Raw genomic sequence first — 21,654 nt, 5'->3', positions numbered from 1 at the left:
TTTTAAAATTGAAACTGCTAATGAAAAGTTTAAATGGTATAAATGAGATACTGATAAAATTCCAGCAGGAGCTGAAACATTCTCAGAGCCATGAACTATTCTATCTGGAATATGGAAGATGAGCCTCAGCAATGGGAGGAGGCTACCACTGTACATTCTTTACAAGAACTGTGATAAAACTGACTGTGGTAATTATCAAGGCATATGCCTGCTATCAACTTCTAACAAAATTTTATCCAATACCATACTCTCAAGGTTAATTCCATATGCAGGCAAAGTTATTGGGAATTATTGCTGTGGGTTTCAACTACTAATCACAGTTTTTACATTTGTCAGAGACTGGAGAAAAAATTGGGGACAATGGGACAGAATATTAACTGTTTACAGACTTCGAGAAATCCTATGGATTGGTCAGGAGGTAACTGTGAATAACATTCTCACGGGGTTTGGTATATCCATGAAACTAATGAGGATAATTAAACTGTATTTAAATAAATCATGAGGTAAAGTCCATACAGATACACACTTGTCTGACACACTTCCTAGTTGGAATCATCTGAAAGAATGATATGTTTCATTGACATTGTTTTTCAACTCTGCTTTAGAATATGCCCTTGGGAGTGACTGAAACTGAATGGGATACACAAGTTTCTAGTGTATGCTAATTATGGCAATTTACTGAGAGAAAACACAAATGCCACAAAGAGAAATGAAGTGGAAGCAAATGCAGAGAGAACTATATGCTAATATTGCATTACCAGAATACAGGCTAAAATCATAACATAAAGATGGCTAATGTGGCCAAGTTCAAATATTTGGGAATGACAGTAATAAGTCAAAATTGCATTCATAAAGAAATTTGCCTACTGCCTTCTTCGTGCTGGTTTCTTGCTCGGCTCACTTTTCAACCCTGAATAAGGAGGCAACATGTTCCTCTGAAATGTCAATTGACTTTCAATGGACAGCACAGTGTTATATCCAAGAAGAGAGAATAAATCACCTGCTACCAAACCACAAGTGTTCTGTAAAATTCTTTGTATCAGCAGTTCTACTACATACAAGGCAGCAATTAAATATTTCTGTTGCATGTACTCAGATATAATTTGACAGTGAACAATAATCAGACCTTGTACTAAGCCCTTAATTATCCATCTTGCTTTGACTGTGCTAAAAACTGCGCTAAATCTTAACAACCCATTCTGGGTCTCTAAACTCATACACATCTATTTACATACCAACTAGCAGATCGGTATTCTGTCTTGACACTAATAGCACCATCAAGTTCATTAAACAAGTACACAGCTTATGACTCAAGACACCAATAAAGTCCATGGTGCAGCTATGCTACAACTGCTCTGAGATGTAACATGAGATGACACTATTGCAGATAGGTTTTTGTGCATTATCAATTATCAGAACCACACCATTACCAATGCTGATGGTTTGGAAAGGCAAGTCTAATACCAGTATAAAAGATTTATTAATGCCATTCAGTGTGATTGATAAATGTTTTTTCCTCCTTTTTTTTTTTTAATCTTTCATCCTTGACATGTTTCGGTTGGAACGACCATCTTCAGAAGGACATATCACTACATGTGGAAACTACTATTATAATATGATTGGTCATTATCAGTACATACAGATACCAGTATTACAATGTCATGAATATAAAATAACAACCTTTAAAAATCGTTGTTATAACAACACAGCATGGCCCAACAACTGAATAACATTAAAGAGTCCTATTATTCAAACAATGGAACCATGACATGGTAGACACTCAACTTCCTTTAAAGAGAAGCAGTATAAAGGACACGTATAAAACTGGTTCTAGATTTTAACAAAGTTTTAAACCATACATGTAAATAAACTATTTATGATAATTTATAAATATTTTAATAAATTAATGCATATTCCTGTAGCTGTTAAAGGCTAATATTTTACATTCATGACATTGTAATAGTGGTGTCTATGTATCGATAATGACCAATCGCATTGTAATAGTAGTTTCCGCATGTATCGATATGTCCTTCTGAAGATGGTTGCTCCACCTGAAACATGTAGAGGATGAAAGATAAAAAAAAAAAAACATTTATCAATCACACTGGACAGTATTAATAAATCTTTTATACTATTACTAGTGTGATGGACCAGGATGAACCAAGTAAAACTAATACCAGTTCTACTACTACTGAAAAGAAAGTGATAATTAAAGCATGACAATATGAAAGATAAACAGCTTATGCAGTAACATATGTACAGTCATTCATACTGTGCAGAGGAATACTATGAATTACATCCTCTATGTACATAACTTAATATCTTTATTATGTTTCTCGTGTTTCAACAATACATCACATTTACATTTAAACTAATAGTTTCATAAAAAGCAGCTGTGTAAATCACAGGCATACATAACACAGCAACGATCTTCAATAAACATGTAACAATGTATGTGCACAGAAACTAGACTACAAAAACTTACCAAGCACACTGATATTCATGACTTCGGAAGGCGGTAAAACCCCCCACTGAACAGAAGTTTATGCTCCCGCACCTTCCTATCCAAAAAATGACGCAATTCTTGAAGACTACATTCAACGGCTGTTGGACCCTGGGATGCAAACATCTTTAACATCTGATGGATTCGGTCTAATGGCATCAAATCCAAGTTTGTCAACATTCCAACAATGTATGACCAGAAGACCTAAATGAAAAAATATTAGCAATCTGTCATTTCAGTTGTCATCACTGCCATCACCTTCATCCTTATTGTACTCTCAGTTTTATTACTTTACATTGCTTTAATCTTTATCGGGGTATGCATCACACTGTTGCAATAGTAATAATGTACCTGCAGTTCAATTGTTTGAGGGTCACTATGTTCTGACACCAATTCACACACAAATATATTATGCACATTATTTCTTAACAGGTTCCTCATATACATAACAAAAACTGTCACACTTCTAGAATATTTATTTCTCTATTTTCAATCTGTATCTTTGTCTGCCAGTTCCCTAATTCTAAACACACCCATAAAGCATATATCAGAGCTGAAAATCACACCCAGGACATCCTTAATGTTCTATCACTTCCGCCAACCCCTGAGAAAAGGCAAGGAAGCTGCACTAATCCCGTCTGAAAATCACGTTTATCTGCTTCTGTGAGACCATAATGTGAGCAGTCCATCTGGTCTGTGCCCTTTTCCTACTCAAATTGCAAGTGACAACACTTGGGGAATACCAAAGCTTAGCTGTAGACACACAATGCTGCTCATCCCTATCTCAATTCACTCCCATCCTCTCTCTAAGCTACAGTACTGGTCCATGTAGCAACTCGGTTACTTTGAATAATTTTTGTATGGGACTAGACTGACTAATCTAGCTGTAAGTGGCATGATGTGAGCAAGGATCTTTGCATTACTGCTTCTATCTGCTCTAAAGAGACAAAGTTGAATCTGTGACAGACAAATTACACTAGATGTTATATACTTCATTTAACTCAATGTCCTTGGCTGTGCTTATATATTCTTGCTGCAATTTGTATTGCTTTTTAATTATTGTATGTGTACTTGTTGCAATTTGTATTGCTTTTTAACTATTGTATGTGTATTTGCTGCAATCTGTATTTCCTTTTAACAATTTTATGTGTTTTTTTGACAAGTATGGATTATATATGCTAGTGATTTTGTTTGTGAATGTACAAGTTTCCAATGTCTTGTTGGCTTGTTGACATGTTTTATATTCTGTGCCTGTGCACATTTGTGAATAATCTGAAACGCAAATGTATATGTATGTATGTATCTATGTATGTATGTATACCTGTGTAGACATTAGCTTGTGGGATCAGTTATGGAAACTGAACATTGCACCATGACAGAGCTAGGGGTGGACATGCAATAAACTGAAATCTGTATATATCCTTCTCAAACATGAGGGGGTGGAGTCAACATATAATTAAATAAATCTATCATTATTACAAGGTGGGATGGGAGATTAATGCAGAGGGAAATGATTCATATTACCTGTAATTCTTCTTCTCTTTGGTCATGGGCTGAAGCCATCGCACTCTCTGTCTCTTCATCTTCACACACCATGTCAGGAGCCACTGGGCACCTAGAGCGTGTAGCACTCTCCTCAACTAGTAGAAATGAGTCAGTTGAAACCTCACGCAGCATGCCCTAAAAATCACAACCATTGGATAAAATAATGTACTACAATATACTGGTAAAGATGAAACAGTGGTATGAACTTTGAAACAGCATATACATAGACTTGTTTTCATTGCTGATTCAGTCTTCTTTCCACATTTTGTGAAAGTACTATGTAATAGTAGAGGCACGTGGTAGAGTGGTTGGTTGAGGCACAATGCTACAAGCTGGAAGGTTGTGGGTTCAAGTCCCAAAGAGGTCATTGGATTTTTTCAATTGACCTAATCCTTCCAGCCACACTATGGCCCTGGGGTCAACTCAGCCTCTAACAGAAATGAGTACCAGGAATTTTCCTGAGGGGTGAAGTGAGGCCAGCGCGTAAGGCTGAAAACCTTACCGCTATCTGTGAGTTGATTGTCTAGATAATGTGGGATCCTCAACATCTCACAACCGTGTGGGCCTCCAAGGCTTGTTACAGGGACAGCTTTACCTTTCTTTTACCTTGCTATGTAATAGTAATATAGTCACGTATAACAACAGGTTCTGGGGACAACTGATGACAGCTCTATAACTTCTATTCCTTAAATCTAGGCAGTAAGCTTAGCAGGAATTATAAGTAATAATAATAATAATATTTATAATTCAATTCTTTATTTATTTATGTGCTGAGCTCAATAGCCAACTGCCAATTACAATGTTAGCATGAATAGAAACAACAACGGCAATAGGACAAAAGAAACAATGACATTATGGGAGGAACACAGAGTGAGGGTGTTTGAGAACAAGATGCTGAGAATATTTGGACCGAAGAGAGCTGAAGTGATGGGAGATTGGAGAAAACTGCATAGTGAGGAGCTTCATAACATGATCAAGTCAATGAGAATGAGATGGGCAGGGCATGTAGGATGAATAAGCAGAAGAGGAATGAATATAAGATACTGACATAGGCGAGTGAACAATATTAAAATGGATCTTAGAGATAGTTTAGGGTGATATGGACTGGATTGATCTGGCTGAGGATACGGACCAGTGGAGTGCTCTTGTGAACACAGTAATGAGCCTTCAGGTTCCATAAAATATTTGGAACTTCTGGAGTATCTGCAATACTTTGGAACTGTAAGTATACAATTAAAAATGTGTGAGTACAAAACTGATTAAATTATGGTGCATGAAGTTGTGAGCAGGTGAACAGTGGCCTGTGAATACTTGACATAATTGTGATATCATACAAAATACTTTATTATTTTCTTACAATACCTGAGACTGCCAAAAAGCTATCTTCCTCCGCAACACTGTAGCAGGAACATGCATTAACTGGCTCAGTTCTTCAACTGTCCATTGATCTATAAAAGAGATGACTGGATATGAGACATAAACATTTGGGGTAACCAACAATACTGATAAAATTAAGATAAAATATTCAGTTAATTAGAATTAGTTAATGGGGGATGTTCTATGTAATCAGAACCAGTGCCTCATTGAGCTCAGGCACCTTCCCAGATAGATTAAAATTAGCTGAAGTGATACCTCTGCATAAAAAAGGGGAATATCATGATATTAAAAACTATAGACCGATATCCATTTTATCGGCCTTTTCCAAAATATTAGAAAAATTAATGTATAATAGGCTAATGCCTTTTTTAATTCAAAATAATACATTAACAAAGGCCCAAAATGGCTTCAGAAAGAATAAATCAACTGACACAGTAAGTCAGTTTTCAATGAACGTATGCAGGAGGCCTTAGATAACGGCCTATATGCCACAGGATTATTTTTTGATTTATCAAAGGGATATGACGTAATAGACCATGATATATTATTAGAGAAACTAGACTCATATGGCATAAGAGGTGTGCCAAACATGTGGTTCAGGTCTTACCAGTCAAACAGACTCCAATATGTAGAAATAAAAAACACTGACGGCAGTGTCAAAACCAGTTATAAATTCATCATGTAGGAAAGTGTATCACAGGGATCAGTGTTGTGGCCGCTTTTATTTTTACTATACATTAATGATCTTACAGAAAATTTTCAAGGAGCAAAGCTGGTTTTATATGCAGACGATACCAGTTTGTTAATTACTGGAAAAGATGAACTTGACCTTCAATATAAAATAATGAACGTTGTGAAATAATTAGAAATATGGTTAAAAAAATAACCTTACAATAAATACTAAAAAGACATCTGCTATGTCATTTCATTCAAAACAGTGGAGAGATCCATTAAGACCACAAATAGTTTTTAATAATACAGAAATAGTATATCGGTCAGAACTGAGATTTCTTGGAATTCACACGATAGAAACCCTAAAATGGTGCGCTCATGCTCAATTTCTAGAAGCAAAGCTATGAAAATTAATTTATATGGTGAAAATATTAAAAGAAATAATGAGTCCATATATGATAAAAATTATTTATTTTTCGAATTTTGAGTCATGTATGAGAAATGGTATCTTACTGTGGGGTGGGGATGGGGAAAGTAAAAGCATTTTTAAATTGCAAAAGCGGGTTCTTCGAGTGATTAGTGGTATTAGTAGTCACATGTCATGTAGACAAATTTTTAAAGATTACACTGTTTTAACATTGCCTTCTGAGTATATATTGGAGGTGACATGCTGTATCAAAAAATACAAGGCTTTTATGGTAATAAATTCAAACATTCGTAATTATAACACACGAAGAAAATTAAATTTTCATGTATAGCACTGTAATACAGCTCTTTTTAAGAGGAGTGTGATAAATATGGGAATTAGTTTGTATAATAAGGTTGCCGATCAAATAAAACAAAGGGAAAATTTTAACTCATTTAAAAAGGAATTAACATCTTTTTTGCTGAAACATTCCTTTTATTCTGTAGATGAATTTATGTCTTTTGATTTTTCAAGTTTGTAAATGTAATATGTAGCTGATTAATTTGTTGTATCCGTGTAAAAACAATGAAATTAATGGTAGCTGGATCTAGATAATATTATTCAGACGACAAACCCCCCTGTATTAGGGGGTACAGTGTATCATGTAAAGATATGCAGGAGAATTAGATGTAAAACTGACAATTTCCTTATCCAAATGGTTGTAATACCTGTATGTATGGATTGTTGAATAATAAATGATAATGATAATGTATGAAACTTTAACAATGTGATTCATATCAACTAATATAAGGTCTAAACAGGGGTCACCTTCTGAGCAGCAATGCTTCTAAGTTAGGCCATGAGGACTTACAAATCAAATATCAGCCAGCAAAGACAGAATTATTTATCAAATGATAGGCTGTGCCATAGCTCAGGCGGTTAGTTGCTGGCTTACCACCGCGGCGGCCTGGGTTTGATCCTGGGTCTGGTCAAGTGGGATTTGTGGTGGACAAAGTGGCGCTAGGGCAGGTTTTCTCTGAGTACTTCGGTTTCCCCTGCCAATTTCATTCCACCAAATTCTCCATCATCATAATCACCCAGGGCAGGTACAATAGGCCAATGAGTGGCCACTGGGCCGAGCGAACCCAGCTGGACTCCACCCTCCACTAGCAAATTTATAAGATGATGGAGTGTAGAAAGAATAAGCTAAAGATGACAGAAGAAATAAAATAATTTTCAAACGTCTTATATATGCATCTGAAGTTGGGAGGAAAACAATTACCAGAAAATCATATGGGGTTAAAACTTGTAGTAAGCTTTCAGAAGTAACAAAATTTAATCACTTTGAACAACTTTACATTATGGTGAGCTCATGTCATGTACCTGAGAATGAATCTGTTTAATTTACATTTTCTAGACTCACCATAATCCAACCTAACCTGTCTAACCTTCACAGCTTAATAACGAAGTTGATTACAGTTACTCACACATACCTGTACTGATTCAAAGATAATACTTTACTACTGTATTCATTTTAAATTGTAAATAGCAACATGGGCTATTATTCAAATGAATACAGTAAATCACTCTTACTTTTTGTTTGAAAGTGCCAAATGATAGTGGCATGAGTTGGAGATACTGTCAGATTGATTTTCCTGTCTTTCAGCTCAATATCAATGTTTACAGACCCCAGGTGTGGTTTCCAGCTTAATGTGCGATTACCCTGAAAAACACAAGGATCTGTACTTACTTTGCAAATGAAGTGTAATATCAGCATAATTAAAGTCACAGTTCATTTGAGCATTTCCTATTGTTAATTATCAATATAATTAAATATGTGTGCAGTTTATCTGACCTCTGGAACATACTACAGAAAAATTAAACATGTGTTTGTTGGTAAGGAGGAAAACATATGAACAAACTTATACAATACACTAACTTAAACTTCTCGTTTACTTCTATCCATAAAGACTTGGAAAATATTTATGCACTGAATAAAACATGTGCTTTATATTTAAGGTTCATCTCAGGCAGGTAAAAGGGGTGCTTATTAAGATTTTAAGGTCTGAACAAAATAATCTCTAGGTTAGAGGAACCAGAAACATACAGCCTATTCATAGTAGAATATGGACTTCACATTCTGTACCTGCATATTACAGCTAGGAATGTTTCAATACAGTCTTCTACTTTAACTAAAACATTTTACAGAACTTTGTGATATAAAGCATATATATAACTGTACCAAGGAGCCTGGTCAAATCCACAGCATAATGAAACATGGTATAAGAAAGGCCTACTGTATCACTATGAAATTATTACCTTCAAAGTCTCAAAAGCTTTTGTATAAATTTGTAGGTGTTCTTTCACAAAACTGGGTAACTCTAAAGTTTCTTCTTTAAATGGTGGCCAAAACTGTGCTGATAAAATCATTGCCATGGATGGGAACTGCTGTCTGTCAAGGTTGAAGTTGGGATCTGAGTGAAGATGAGCATTGATCCTCTTGGAATCGTAAACATCTTTCAACATGACTTCACAGTAATGAAGTTGTGATTCTCCAAACCTACATAAACATTAGTAAAGTTCATTACTTTCCCCACCATGAAAAGAGATAAATTCACAAACTGAGACATAGTATCTGTGTTTTCATGCCTCTCTGCTGCTTCCATTCTGACCTATCTAATTTACACACACTGGGTAGCTAACACCCACAATTTTTCTCACTGTATAAGAAATATACATGGCACTTGCAAATAAGAAGTGGCAAATACTTTCTTTGGGTGTTCACTAAAACATTCATTTTCATTTATATATTATGTCTGCCATGTACGTGTATGCAAAATGTTGTATATCAAATGGACATGCACTGCAGCAGGTTGGCCAAATTAATAGGGATTACTGTTATCCTTAAAATTACCTACTTCGATGCAAATATTATGAGATATGTGTAATTTATCAGTCTCTATAACTTCTATGCATGACAATTTGCTCCTCACATGAATATACAGCATGCAACACCCAAACACCTAACAGTGTCAATATAAAATTAAGTGAATCAAAGATGCAAGTGATACAGATATTTGCTACATTTATCTTGAGCCATTTTTATACAAATTTAAGAGGGATCTAAATTAATATTAGCTATCTGAGATCTGAAGTTCTCACAGAAGTGACTATGAAGATGACTGTCTTAGTAACAACTAATTTTGAATATCTCTTCTATGTTGTACTGCCAATAAAGTTTGTTGTTCCTGAGCATCACTTCATAATATGTCAGTAAGATCCTTCTTGGCCCTTTTCTTCATTCTAAAATGACTTCCTAACCCTTACATATGTTTTGGAGAGTAAATTGTACCATGTCTAATGTTCTCCATCTGTGAGTGGTGGTTGGAGCTTGTTGCCTGGTTTCCTTCACTTTGCAGATGTTTAAAAGTCTAACAAAAATATGTGAGGGAAATCAAGAAATTCTGATAAAGTTATTTTTTATTCTTTTACCATAACAATATAAGAGGCATTCCAATGATAAGTTCTATTCCCCTGCCACTACAAAAGGTTCCTAGTCAGAACCTCACAACTCTGTCACAAACTCTCGTTTATGTTTGCATTGTTCCTGGTGAAACTCTCTTTCATTCGTTTATTCAACTTATCTTGATCATCAGTCATGGTGTGACGGTTGTTTGATGTGGCTCTGTTTCAGATATTGTATTTTTCTTATTTGCAAGACTGATTGTGATGGAAACTTTCACAGATTTCTATCAGCCCCCAAGGATGAAATACTTACAGTTAATCTCTCATTTAATGGGCTTAATATCAGTCAATGAAGAACTGTGCTGGGGATAGTAATTCACCAGTGGAAAAACTTAGTGCAAAATAAGATTCCTGAAACGTTTCCAATGTGAATTAAGAGGAAACTACACTGAAAAATCAATAACTTTTGTGTAGACTGTTTTCAGCAATAATTTTTTTTAAAAATAAAGTTCAACTCAGTTTTGGGATGCACCTTTTATGTTATCCTCCACGACAGCAGGCAGCATTCTGCTGAACCACATTCATCTTGTTCACAGGCATACATAGTAGCAATATATGCGAAGCATATAAAACAGCAATGAAAGAGGAGAGCCCAGTGATACACGCAAAAATTATAAGTATTTTGTTCACTTTGAACTTTCTTACAACAAAATCAAACTGATGGCATACTTCACCTGAGCTTCAGAAGTTCAAGATACCGAATCTCCTTCTCAGTGTTGTAGCTGAACTGAGACAAGAGACGATCAGCTAGGAGTGTACGATATTCATTCACAAACAGCTCTTTGCTTCCATATACATTCACTAGCATAGAAATAATATCTGATGTTCGTCGACTTTTAGAAGTCTTGGCTGTAATCAATTACCAAATAAACATCTATGCATTTACATCTGTCAACTATGAAAGATAATAATTATATAATTTATTCTCTTCTACATTTTATCACTATTAATTCTTGAATATCCCACCAAAATAACGTAGACTACGCATATTTCTGACCATAAATTCATTTACTGCTTGACACGAAGGCAAAAATATGGTTTAAATTGAAGTCAACCATGACCCCGCACATGAATAATATCTCTGTAGTGCAACTAAATGCCCTTAAACTGACAGTAGCATGAGGAATATAAATTTGTTACACTATACATATGATGAGAGGTCAGATTTATATTCCAGCTATATTCATACCTGGAGAAAGGCCTGCTACTGTGCATCAAATTCTGGGCACCCAATCTGTAGCCAGTGATTTTACCAAAAAAGATACCATGGCTTCAATTTCATAAATGACTTACATGGATCAGCATCAACAGGATCAGGGTTCCAGGTTTCCCAATTAGCCATATCTTCATCTAAAGGAGTGCCTTCATCTAGTTGCAATGCTTCACCCCTCACGAGCTCGTCTGCCAGCTCGCTTGGCCCTTCTTCTGTCAAGCTACTTACTACACATCGGACAGTGTCATCACGCCAACGCAAGTACTGTCTGAATTCAATTTATTTATGAATTTTCTGACACATTTTGGGAATAAAGTTTGATAGATCTATTTTAACTTGTAATAAAGTCCAAAACACCAAACAAAATATTTCTCTGATATCACCTATACTCAGTTTCCACTGTTAAGAATAGTGATGGTGGTGGTGACAGTAGCAGATAATTACACAGTAACAACAGGGAAGCCATTCTGTAAAGTTACACACCTGACTGGCTGAGTCACTGTTTCGAGGAGCACTCCTGTTGGATCCAACTGTCGAAGAGCCCTGATAGCTGCAACGTATGCAGTTAACACATCTGGAGTGTTAACTCCTGGATGGAGCAATCGTGTCTCAAGGGCACGCTGCAACTTCTGTGTTAGATACAACCTCAAGTCTGTTTTCTGCAGACAAATCCGCAAATCTTCTACTGCAGGCTGTGAATCGGGGTATTCTTTAAATAAAAAATAAATAAATAAATGACAGAAATCTTTCCATTAAATGACCAATTCACAATATGGCATGTTACAACAATTTGCTAACTTGTTTTCTCATCACACTATATGCCAAGAATTTAAATGTTAAAACTCTATTCCTGACAGCATTGCTTCAGACCTTCTTCCTTGTATGTAGTTACATACTCAAATGTTGGCATTTTCAGCTATGAAAATCAAATATAATATTCAGTTTCATTAATGTTTTATTTCTAAGCATATTGAAACAATGTTACTTCCTCATACAACATATTCATATCACATATCTTCTCAAAACAATAATTTTTCAAGTGTCTCCACTTCGATGTATGGACTTACACATTGAAAAAGATAACTTGTAACTTAAAAACTAATCCATTCCTTTTGAATGATACAGCTCTAACAAACAAAAATTAAAGTGACATACTTTACCATTCATAAAGAAAATTATATATAACACATTACTGTATTTTTGTTACTCAGTAAATTCCTCTGAGATCCATCTGATATCTCTTCAAATGTCACAGAATGACATACAAACTACATAATACCAACTAGTGAGAACAAATATACAGAGGGGGAACAAACATGGATGCCACAAAGGGAAAATAACATGGAATGAAGAGAGAGATTTTATTCTCAAACCACCACATTTTAGGGTGAAGGATGGATTACACTGACTTACAAACTAGTGCAGTGCAACAGTTTCAATTAGTGAACAATTGCCTGAAGATGACCAAGTGGGGCTGAAATATGTAGAAATTGATGTGCTTTTAATGTCATTTTAAATAAAGGAGAGATTGTGAGCAATTTCATGTTGCATTAGAGACAGAAATGAATGAGTGATACATAAATGCAACAGGATGCTCAAATAAAATATATTATAATAATATTAACACTGATATACTACATGACATAAATTCACCTATAATTATATTGAACAACTGTTCGATTCTTGTGCGAGTGTAAGTCTCATATAGGAAGTGTGATATTTTCTGATGAAATTTCTTTATTGAAGACTGAGTTGATGCTGCATTCCCGCTGTACACATGAGTCAGCCATCCCAACACAACTGTACTGAGCCACTGTGGAAGCAAGAACAAAGAGCCAAATGTTAATTCCTTTACCACAATTTCAGAACTTCACATTTCCTATATTCAGATTTAATGAATCAAACATGCCAGTGCAAAGGATGTAGGTGAATAAGTCAGCTTCACACACATTACCCTGAATGGACTCCAGGGTTGGTAATGAAGAGAAAAGGAATGGACAAATGCACTCATGTGAGTGGCATTACAAACAGGCATTACATATAGGCATGATTTCTGCCTGCTGTCTAGTTACATGCCAAGCATTATACTCACTGGACATGAGTTACATGACATTACAACACTTCTGATCACACACACACAATATTTACTGTGAGTGTTCTGGACAGTACAACCATGCAGCAAATTTATGTACTGAGTCAGTGCAATTTGATGGGAAAAACATCCGACTCTTCTGCCCAAGTCTCATTATTTAATATCAATGCCTTGTACACCAAATAATAATAAGTATCACCTCAAGGTGGGTAGGGCATGTAGAATGAATTGGGGAGAAGAGGAATGCATATAGGATATTGGTGGGAAAGCCAGAAGGAAAGAGACCACTAGGAAGACCAAGGAATAGGTAGGTGTACAACATTAAAATGGGTCTTAGATAGGATGGTATGGTATGGATTGGACTGATCTGGCTCAGGGTAGGGACCAGTGGAGGGATCTCGTGAACACTGTAATGAACCTTTGGGTTCCATAAAATGCTGGGAAATTCTTGAGTAGCTGCAGAATTGCCAGTTCCTCAAGAAGGGCTCAGCTCCGTGAGTAAGTTAGTAAGGTAGTGGCCTCCGTAGTCTAGAGGTAACGTTCCCACCTCATGACTTGTAGTACGCAGGTTCAAATACCCGGCGGAGGTCGTCAAATTTTTAAGGGCAGAAAAATTCAGGGAACAAGTCCTCCGGGAGGGACTTTAAGCCGTGGGTCCCGTGTCGTAGCTTTACGGCACATAAAAGAACCTCATACCTCCAAAGGAGGTCACTGAGCAAAATTGCGGACGTTTGCCGCCCAACAGCAGTCACTAATACCTACGGTAGATGGGGGAAGCATTATAGATACTTCTCAGCCAGTAGAGCCGGTCTCGCTGGCTGGGCGGGACTGATGGTAAGCACCAATACCGGTAGGATATAGAGGCTGGTAGAAATCATAGAGGGAAGCACAATGGACCACTACAGGTCTAAGTGCATGGGGAAACCCACCCTCTCTAATAACTAACTAACTAAGTTAGTAAGGTGTGACCTCCTTATGAAACATTCATTTTATGTGCTGTGTGTAAATAATGCACGAAGAACACACTGTTCATAACTTCTTGAATACGTCTAGTAACATATTCTCAGTATACTCACTGATTCCAACGAAGATATGTATGATGTGTCAAAGCTTCCTTTGCAGGATTCTTGAACATGGTTTTCAATCCTGATATGAATTAAAGAAGTGATTACCTCACCTGCAAGTCTCTCCAGAAGGTCCAGCTCTATGAGTTTTCTGCAAATTAAATTACAAAGATAATAATTTTTACAGAAATAAAAACATTATCAGAGCTAAAAAAAGACATCAGAAAACTGACAAATTGGATAAACTGCACAATATATAAATGATAACAGAGAACATACCGACACTTTCACTGTGATGCTGACTCATAAATTAAACAGACTATTAACTTAAAAACATTATAATTTCTGAATCACATCCAAGAATGTGTACACAGCTATTCTTCCAAGTTTGGAGCATAAATTAATCCATGAAAACCTAGACTCTAGAAAGGGAACACATCCCTTAGTCATGATTAAGGGAGTAGTTACCTGGTATACAAGGATGATGACGGTGCAGACAGGCAACAATAAATAGGATTTACATATGCATATAGAATTTGTGATTGGAATACTTCAGTAGTGACACTCTCCATGCATATCTGGAGTTCAGGTGGTACCAAGAGTAATTTCTCTTGTACAGAACTTACAAAGGGAAGAACTTTTTTCTTAACCATATCACTGTGAAGCAGAAGTGATTTATTTACCTGTTTGTTTCATGGAACACTGACAGGATTGTCTGACACCGGCAGTGCTCAATCTCATGGCTGCAACCGCCACACTGTACAACATCTTCTGTTGATTCATCTTGATCTGTAAGAAAGCAACATTACAACAAACCAAAGAGAACTGGCATTTTCGAAGTGACAAATCAGAATAAAAGAGCAAGACAAATAATGGATCATAACAATACAATCTGCTCTGCATTCATGCTTTTGGCTGGTTGCTGGAATCTTAATTTAATTATCTAACATAATGCTAATGATGACTTTCTCTGCTACAGCAGGGACGCAAATGACATAAACAATATAATAACTCGGACTATGTCATGTGTGTCAGCATCAAAAATTCATGTGCATACTTGATCCTATGCACTTCTTCAATGTGCCCTCTGTGGTAGTGACACATCTAGCAGCATGAAGGTGTGCAATAAGTTGTTATTGGAGGAAAACATTCTTAGATGTTTACAATCTTATAACTTCTGTCGATGCCTACAGAAAGCAGTGGGCAAAAACAAATGTGGTCACCTCTACTCAATGATGACATCAGGAAGCAGCAGCCATGCAAGTTCAGTTGCTACCTGCAGCTCCTCCATCCAAGTCGCATATTTTAGAACCACATACTCCCATACAGCCCCATCATTTTACACTTTTTGTGTACACAAGAAGCACACTGATCATATTCATGTTAAAAACAGTGGGAAAAAGGGAATGACATGAGGGCACAAACATTAAAATAAATTAAAAGTAATCTAACACATGTTATTATACTAGCAATGTGCATGCCTACAGCCTCTGACCTACAGTAACGCAAGATTCGTAACATTCCAAACAATTAACACTTGCTATTTGTTCAGCAGTTACATGTAAGACAGGCACATGGCATGCCCTGCACATTTATGGCAAACTCCTAGCACATCCATTCACCAAAGGTCATCTTCCAGTTACATTTCAATTTTATAGATACCAGATGGTACAAACATTAGGAGACAGTACATAATATTCATGGATATTTCTTTTATTTATGGATGCAGACCTGGGGGGAAACACGAGCACACATGCCCCCGCATGCATGTGCGAGCAGACACACCCATTGAACTGGTTGTTAGGTTTCTGAACAAAATTCTTTTTATAGGATGAGGTTGTTAGCCTCAAGCCCAACCACCAACCTGGAGGACCAGGGTATATCTCTTAGTCTGAACTCTACCCTTTGACCTTTCTGGCATGGGTGATCCTACTGGTAATTAAATTACTGCTGGCATAGCTCTCCGGGTCACAGAGTCACACAAGCTCCACCACCACAACAAGGTGGAGACACCTTTTGGGGATGTACATTCAAACAACCCATAGAAATAATTATCCCACCTACTGTAAATATTTCAAGTTAGGTGGGTCCCTTGTCACCATGTCATGGTGCGTCCATAGGTTGTGGATGGAGACACCCTCCAGTTTTGGAGGGAAGCTGTGAATAAATTGAATAAGCAGTCACGGACAGCTGACAAGGGATGGACCTCCAGCTTGGGGGTTGGGCATGGGGCTAACAACTCCTCACCGTAAAAAATAAGTAAGTTATGAAAATGAACACAAAGCCTCGGACCTGAACAGATNTCAGAGCTAAAAAAAGACATCAGAAAACTGACAAATTGGATAAACTGCACAATATATAAATGATAACAGAGAACATACCGACACTTTCACTGTGATGCTGACTCATAAATTAAACAGACTATTAACTTAAAAACATTATAATTTCTGAATCACATCCAAGAATGTGTACACAGCTATTCTTCCAAGTTTGGAGCATAAATTAATCCATGAAAACCTAGACTCTAGAAAGGGAACACATCCCTTAGTCATGATTAAGGGAGTAGTTACCTGGTATACAAGGATGATGACGGTGCAGACAGGCAACAATAAATAGGATTTACATATGCATATAGAATTTGTGATTGGAATACTTCAGTAGTGACACTCTCCATGCATATCTGGAGTTCAGGTGGTACCAAGAGTAATTTCTCTTGTACAGAACTTACAAAGGGAAGAACTTTTTTCTTAACCATATCACTGTGAAGCAGAAGTGATTTATTTACCTGTTTGTTTCATGGAACACTGACAGGATTGTCTGACACCGGCAGTGCTCAATCTCATGGCTGCAACCGCCACACTGTACAACATCTTCTGTTGATTCATCTTGATCTGTAAGAAAGCAACATTACAACAAACCAAAGAGAACTGGCATTTTCGAAGTGACAAATCAGAATAAAAGAGCAAGACAAATAATGGATCATAACAATAAAATCTGCTCTGCATTCATGCTTTTGGCTGGTTGCTGGAATCTTAATTTAATTATCTAACATAATGCTAATGATGACTTTCTCTGCTACAGCAGGGACGCAAATGACATAAACAATATAATAACTCGGACTATGTCATGTGTGTCAGCATCAAAAATTCATGTGCATACTTGATCCTATGCACTTCTTCAATGTGCCCTCTGTGGTAGTGACACATCTAGCAGCATGAAGGTGTGCAATAAGTTGTTATTGGAGGAAAACATTCTTAGATGTTTACAATCTTATAACTTCTGTCGATGCCTACAGAAAGCAGTGGGCAAAAACAAATGTGGTCACCTCTACTCAATGATGACATCAGGAAGCAGCAGCCATGCAAGTTCAGTTGCTACCTGCAGCTCCTCCATCCAAGTCGCATATTTTAGAACCACATACTCCCATACAGCCCCATCATTTTACACTTTTTGTGTACACAAGAAGCACACTGATCATATTCACGTTAAAAACAGTGGGAAAAAGGGAATGACATGAGGGCACAAACATTAAAATAAATTAAAAGTAATCTAACACATGTTATTATACTAGCAATGTGCATGCCTATAGCCTCTGACCTACAGTAACGCAAGATTCGTAACATTCCAAACAATTAACACTTGCTATTTGTTCAGCAGTTACATGTAAGACAGGCACATGGCATGCCCTGCACATTTATGGCAAACTCCTAGCACATCCATTCACCAAAGGTCATCTTCCAGTTACATTTCAATTTTATAGATACCAGATGGTACAAACATTAGGAGACAGTACATAATATTCATGGATATTTCTTTTATTTATGGATGCAGACCTGGGGGGAAACACGAGCACACATGCCCCCGCATGCATGTGCGAGCAGACACACCCATTGAACTGGTTGTTAGGTTTCTGAACAAAATTCTTTTTATAGGATGAGGTTGTTAGCCTCAAGCCCAACCACCAACCTGGAGGACCAGGGTATATCTCTTAGTCTGGACTCTACCCTTTGACCTTTCTGGCATGGGTGATCCTACTGGTAATTAAATTACTGCTGGCATAGCTCTCCGGGTCACAGAGTCACACAAGCTCCACCACCACAACAAGGTGGAGACACCTTTTGGGGATGTACATTCAAACAACCCATAGAAATAATTATCCCACCTACTGTAAATATTTCAAGTTAGGTGGGTCCCTTGTCACCATGTCATGGTGCGTCCATAGGTTGTGGATGGAGACACCCTCCAGTTTTGGAGGGAAGCTGTGAATAAATTGAATAAGCAGTCACGGACAGCTGACAAGGGATGGACCTCCAGCTTGGGGGTTGGGCATGGGGCTAACAACTCCTCACCGTAAAAAATAAGTAAGTTATGAAAATGAACACAAAGCCTCGGACCTGAACAGATTCCTTGGATAAACGTCCTAAGCTAAAGAAAATGGATATGAGATTTGGCACTTGGAATGTTCGAAGTTTGTACAGGGCAGGTTCGCTCACGGCAATGCCAGAAGAAATCTTAAAATATAAGTTAGATTTAGTGGGAGTACCGGAAGATTAGATGGGATGAAGGTGGCATTCTTTTTATTGCTAGTGGGGTGGGACTAAGTCCCTTGTACTGCAGCCACTTCTGGCCTATTGTACCAGTCCCAGATGAGAGATGAGGGTGATTATGGAACAATTGGTGGAATGAAGATTGGCAGGGGAAACCGAAGTACTTTGAGAAAACCTGCCCCAGCGCCACTTTGTCCACCACAAATCCCACTTGACCAGGCCCGGGCCACTGCAGTGGGAAGCCAGTGACTAACTGCTTGAGCTATGGTGCTGCCCTGGAGGTGGTATCACATCAGCAGGGGCCAATACATTTCTCTATGGAAAGGGGAATGAAAATCATGAATTAGGTACAGGTTTTTTCGTACATAAGAGAATCATATCAGTTAAGAGGGTAGAGTTTGTTAGTGATAGGATATCATATACTATAATACTAAAATGTTGCTGGTGTGATATCATTGTTATGAATGTTCATGCCCAAACAGAAGATAAAATTGATGACATAAAGGATAGATTCTATGAAGAACTAGAACATGTACTTGATAAATTCCCGAAGTACCTTATGAAAATTTTTGTTAGGAGATTTCAATGCCAAAGTAGGGAGGGAAGACATTTTCAAACCAACAACTGGGAATGAGCGGGGGTCCGCTGCGCTGACAACATGGCACCCTCCATCTGCAAAACTTGGCACTAACTTCGCTGACAAGCGGCGGTTGCTCGATCGGTATAGTTTACTTGCAGACTACAGGCCACGGAGTTTTCATTACCAATATTGCGATACTCTCCAGGCAATTTGTTCATTTCTGACATATGGAATTATGTCTCCTCTCAATGAGAAGCTGATGATGAAGATGGCCAAAAGGGCAACTGACACCAAATGTAAAAGTTTGAGGTTTGTACAGTGATAACTATGAAAACTACTGTCTTCTTGGGTCTGATGCCATGTAACTCAGGCTACATATCATGTATGATAGTGCTGTTCAACAACTGTAAATATTTTAAATCTTACCAGCCTCAGATTTATCCGTATTGCAAAACACTTTGAAAGACACCTTATAGAAGTCTTCAGTAATTACTTGATGGGTCAATGGAAGCTGAGACAGTAATGTTGATGTCATAATCACTTTGAAAGCTCCAAGTAATGTGTCTTCACCATAAATTACTCGATTAAATCTGGAAATGAATCTAAGTTTTTCCAGTTTTTCCACTGTAGAAAGGAAACTGGCCAGGGAACTGTATAAATAGTCAACAGCACCTTTAAAGCGTTCAAAACCATCAATCTCAGTTTTTCGGCCAGAAAATCTGCCCCAGAATTCTGGAGTGATCTTCTGGCGCATTATCTGTTCAATTCGACATATTACAATGTCTTCTACAAATGTATTAAGCTTCAATTCATTAATTTCCTTCAAGACATTATCATCATCTGGGCATTCTTCAGGAAGCTCCTGGAAAGAATCACAGAAAAATGTGAATTACAACACTTATTACAAGTAACTGTTATGTACAGGGGGAAAAAAAATATGGAAGGAGGGAATATATGACAATTATAATCCACTTATTTCTTATTTCTAAAACAGTATTAGAACTGCAGTCTATAAGGTGTAAATCAAAATCTGATATTCATACTATTATGTTTATGTCACCTAGTAGAATTTTTGCACATGTTACACGCCAAACACCAGTACAGGCAGGGAAGTAGCATATGCATCTGTCAATTCACTAACCCAACCTAACCCTGCTCAGAACAATGAAGCACAGCCCAACCTAAACCGCCTAACACTATTTTCTTCCCTCATGCTAATTATTTTAACTCGGCTCTCATTTTATTTCAAGCTCTCTGCATCACCTCAACTTAGCCCAGTTCCCCCAAGCTATGACAGTTCTGCAACTCAAGACACTTAAAATTGTATAAACTTATTCCAAATGTCACCTTAAGTTCTTTCAGTTACCTCAGGTAACTCAGATTACCCTTAAATCTTCAAAGACATTAACCAATACATCACAATAAAAACAAGGGCTTACAAACCACAAACTTCACTTGCCATAAATATATCACATATTGATTCGGCCTGCTTCCCTTACGTCTGCATATCTCAACTTTCGAACCTATTTATTTGTACGGTCAACATAATGAATAACATTATTCTACGGACATATAAATTGCACCTACATTACTTGTAAGAAGAGGATACGCCAGACAAACTTTATCCCATACACCGTCGGTTGATGTACTGATACCTAAATCTCCTGTACTTAACACGTTCAACGTTGCCTCCATTGTGAATCTTTTCAGATCAATTCAAGCACCACGGATCGCATACGAGACAGGTCCTAACAGACTAATCCATGACTTGATTGACTAGAGCGACTAGAGTTCGATAATCCGTGTCTATGTTTACGGTTTTCTACGAAAGGATTTCTACCTAATGTCATATAATATAAACTTATATTGTTCGACAACTCAGCTGAGGGAACTTGTTCTCATGTTGTAATCCTCAAGGGTTACAAAAAAGTTTGCGCCTGGTGCCAAATTCAAGTGATGGGTGGATGCATACGGGGAGCTTAGTTGGAAATTTGGGGTAATTCACCCGTTCAAACAACTTGACCAATATGTAATGTAATATTACGCTACTTGCTTTTTACGCTTCAGTTAACAGTAATTCGTGACACTTTTCATATAATGATAAATACGTGTATAGGAGGCAGTAAACAC

General features: G+C 37.2%; 1 protein-coding gene across 1 annotated transcript; it reads right to left on the bottom strand.

Moving 5' to 3' along the window:
- Window positions 1-2,303: 2,303 nt before the first annotated feature.
- Window positions 2,304-21,243, bottom strand: LOC111872875 (anaphase-promoting complex subunit 2). Its single transcript, XM_023867117.2, has 13 exons — window positions 21,112-21,243; window positions 19,951-20,386; window positions 17,183-17,288; window positions 14,410-14,548; window positions 12,895-13,054; window positions 11,725-11,950; window positions 11,322-11,509; window positions 10,703-10,877; window positions 8,823-9,063; window positions 8,097-8,226; window positions 5,411-5,496; window positions 4,028-4,183; window positions 2,304-2,707 (listed from the first exon to the last, which is right to left on the bottom strand). The coding sequence occupies exons 1-13, from the start codon at window positions 21,217-21,219 to the stop codon at window positions 2,501-2,503; spliced, it is 2,358 nt and encodes a 785-aa protein (XP_023722885.1). The 5' UTR covers window positions 21,220-21,243; the 3' UTR covers window positions 2,304-2,500.
- Between the last annotated feature and the right edge of the window lie 411 nt (window positions 21,244-21,654).

Source organism: Cryptotermes secundus, unplaced genomic scaffold (assembly GCF_002891405.2).
Source record: "Cryptotermes secundus unplaced genomic scaffold, Csec_1.0 scaffold371, whole genome shotgun sequence".
NCBI classification, from domain to species: Eukaryota; Metazoa; Arthropoda; class Insecta; order Blattodea; family Kalotermitidae; genus Cryptotermes; species Cryptotermes secundus.
This window is presented reverse-complemented; position numbering and strand designations above follow the sequence as displayed.

Excerpts from the sequence above, each read along its gene's own strand:
- LOC111872875 (XM_023867117.2), bottom strand. The coding sequence starts at position 21,219 with ATGGAGGCAACGTTGAACGTGTTAAGTACAGGAGATTTAGGTATCAGT. Across the intron at positions 14,549-17,182 it reads GTGTTCCATGAAACAAACAG|AAAACTCATAGAGCTGGACC; the intron begins GTAAATAAATCA and ends TTTAATTTGCAG. Across the intron at positions 11,510-11,724 it reads ACAGTGACTCAGCCAGTCAG|ACAGTACTTGCGTTGGCGTG; the intron begins GTGTGTAACTTT and ends AATTGAATTCAG.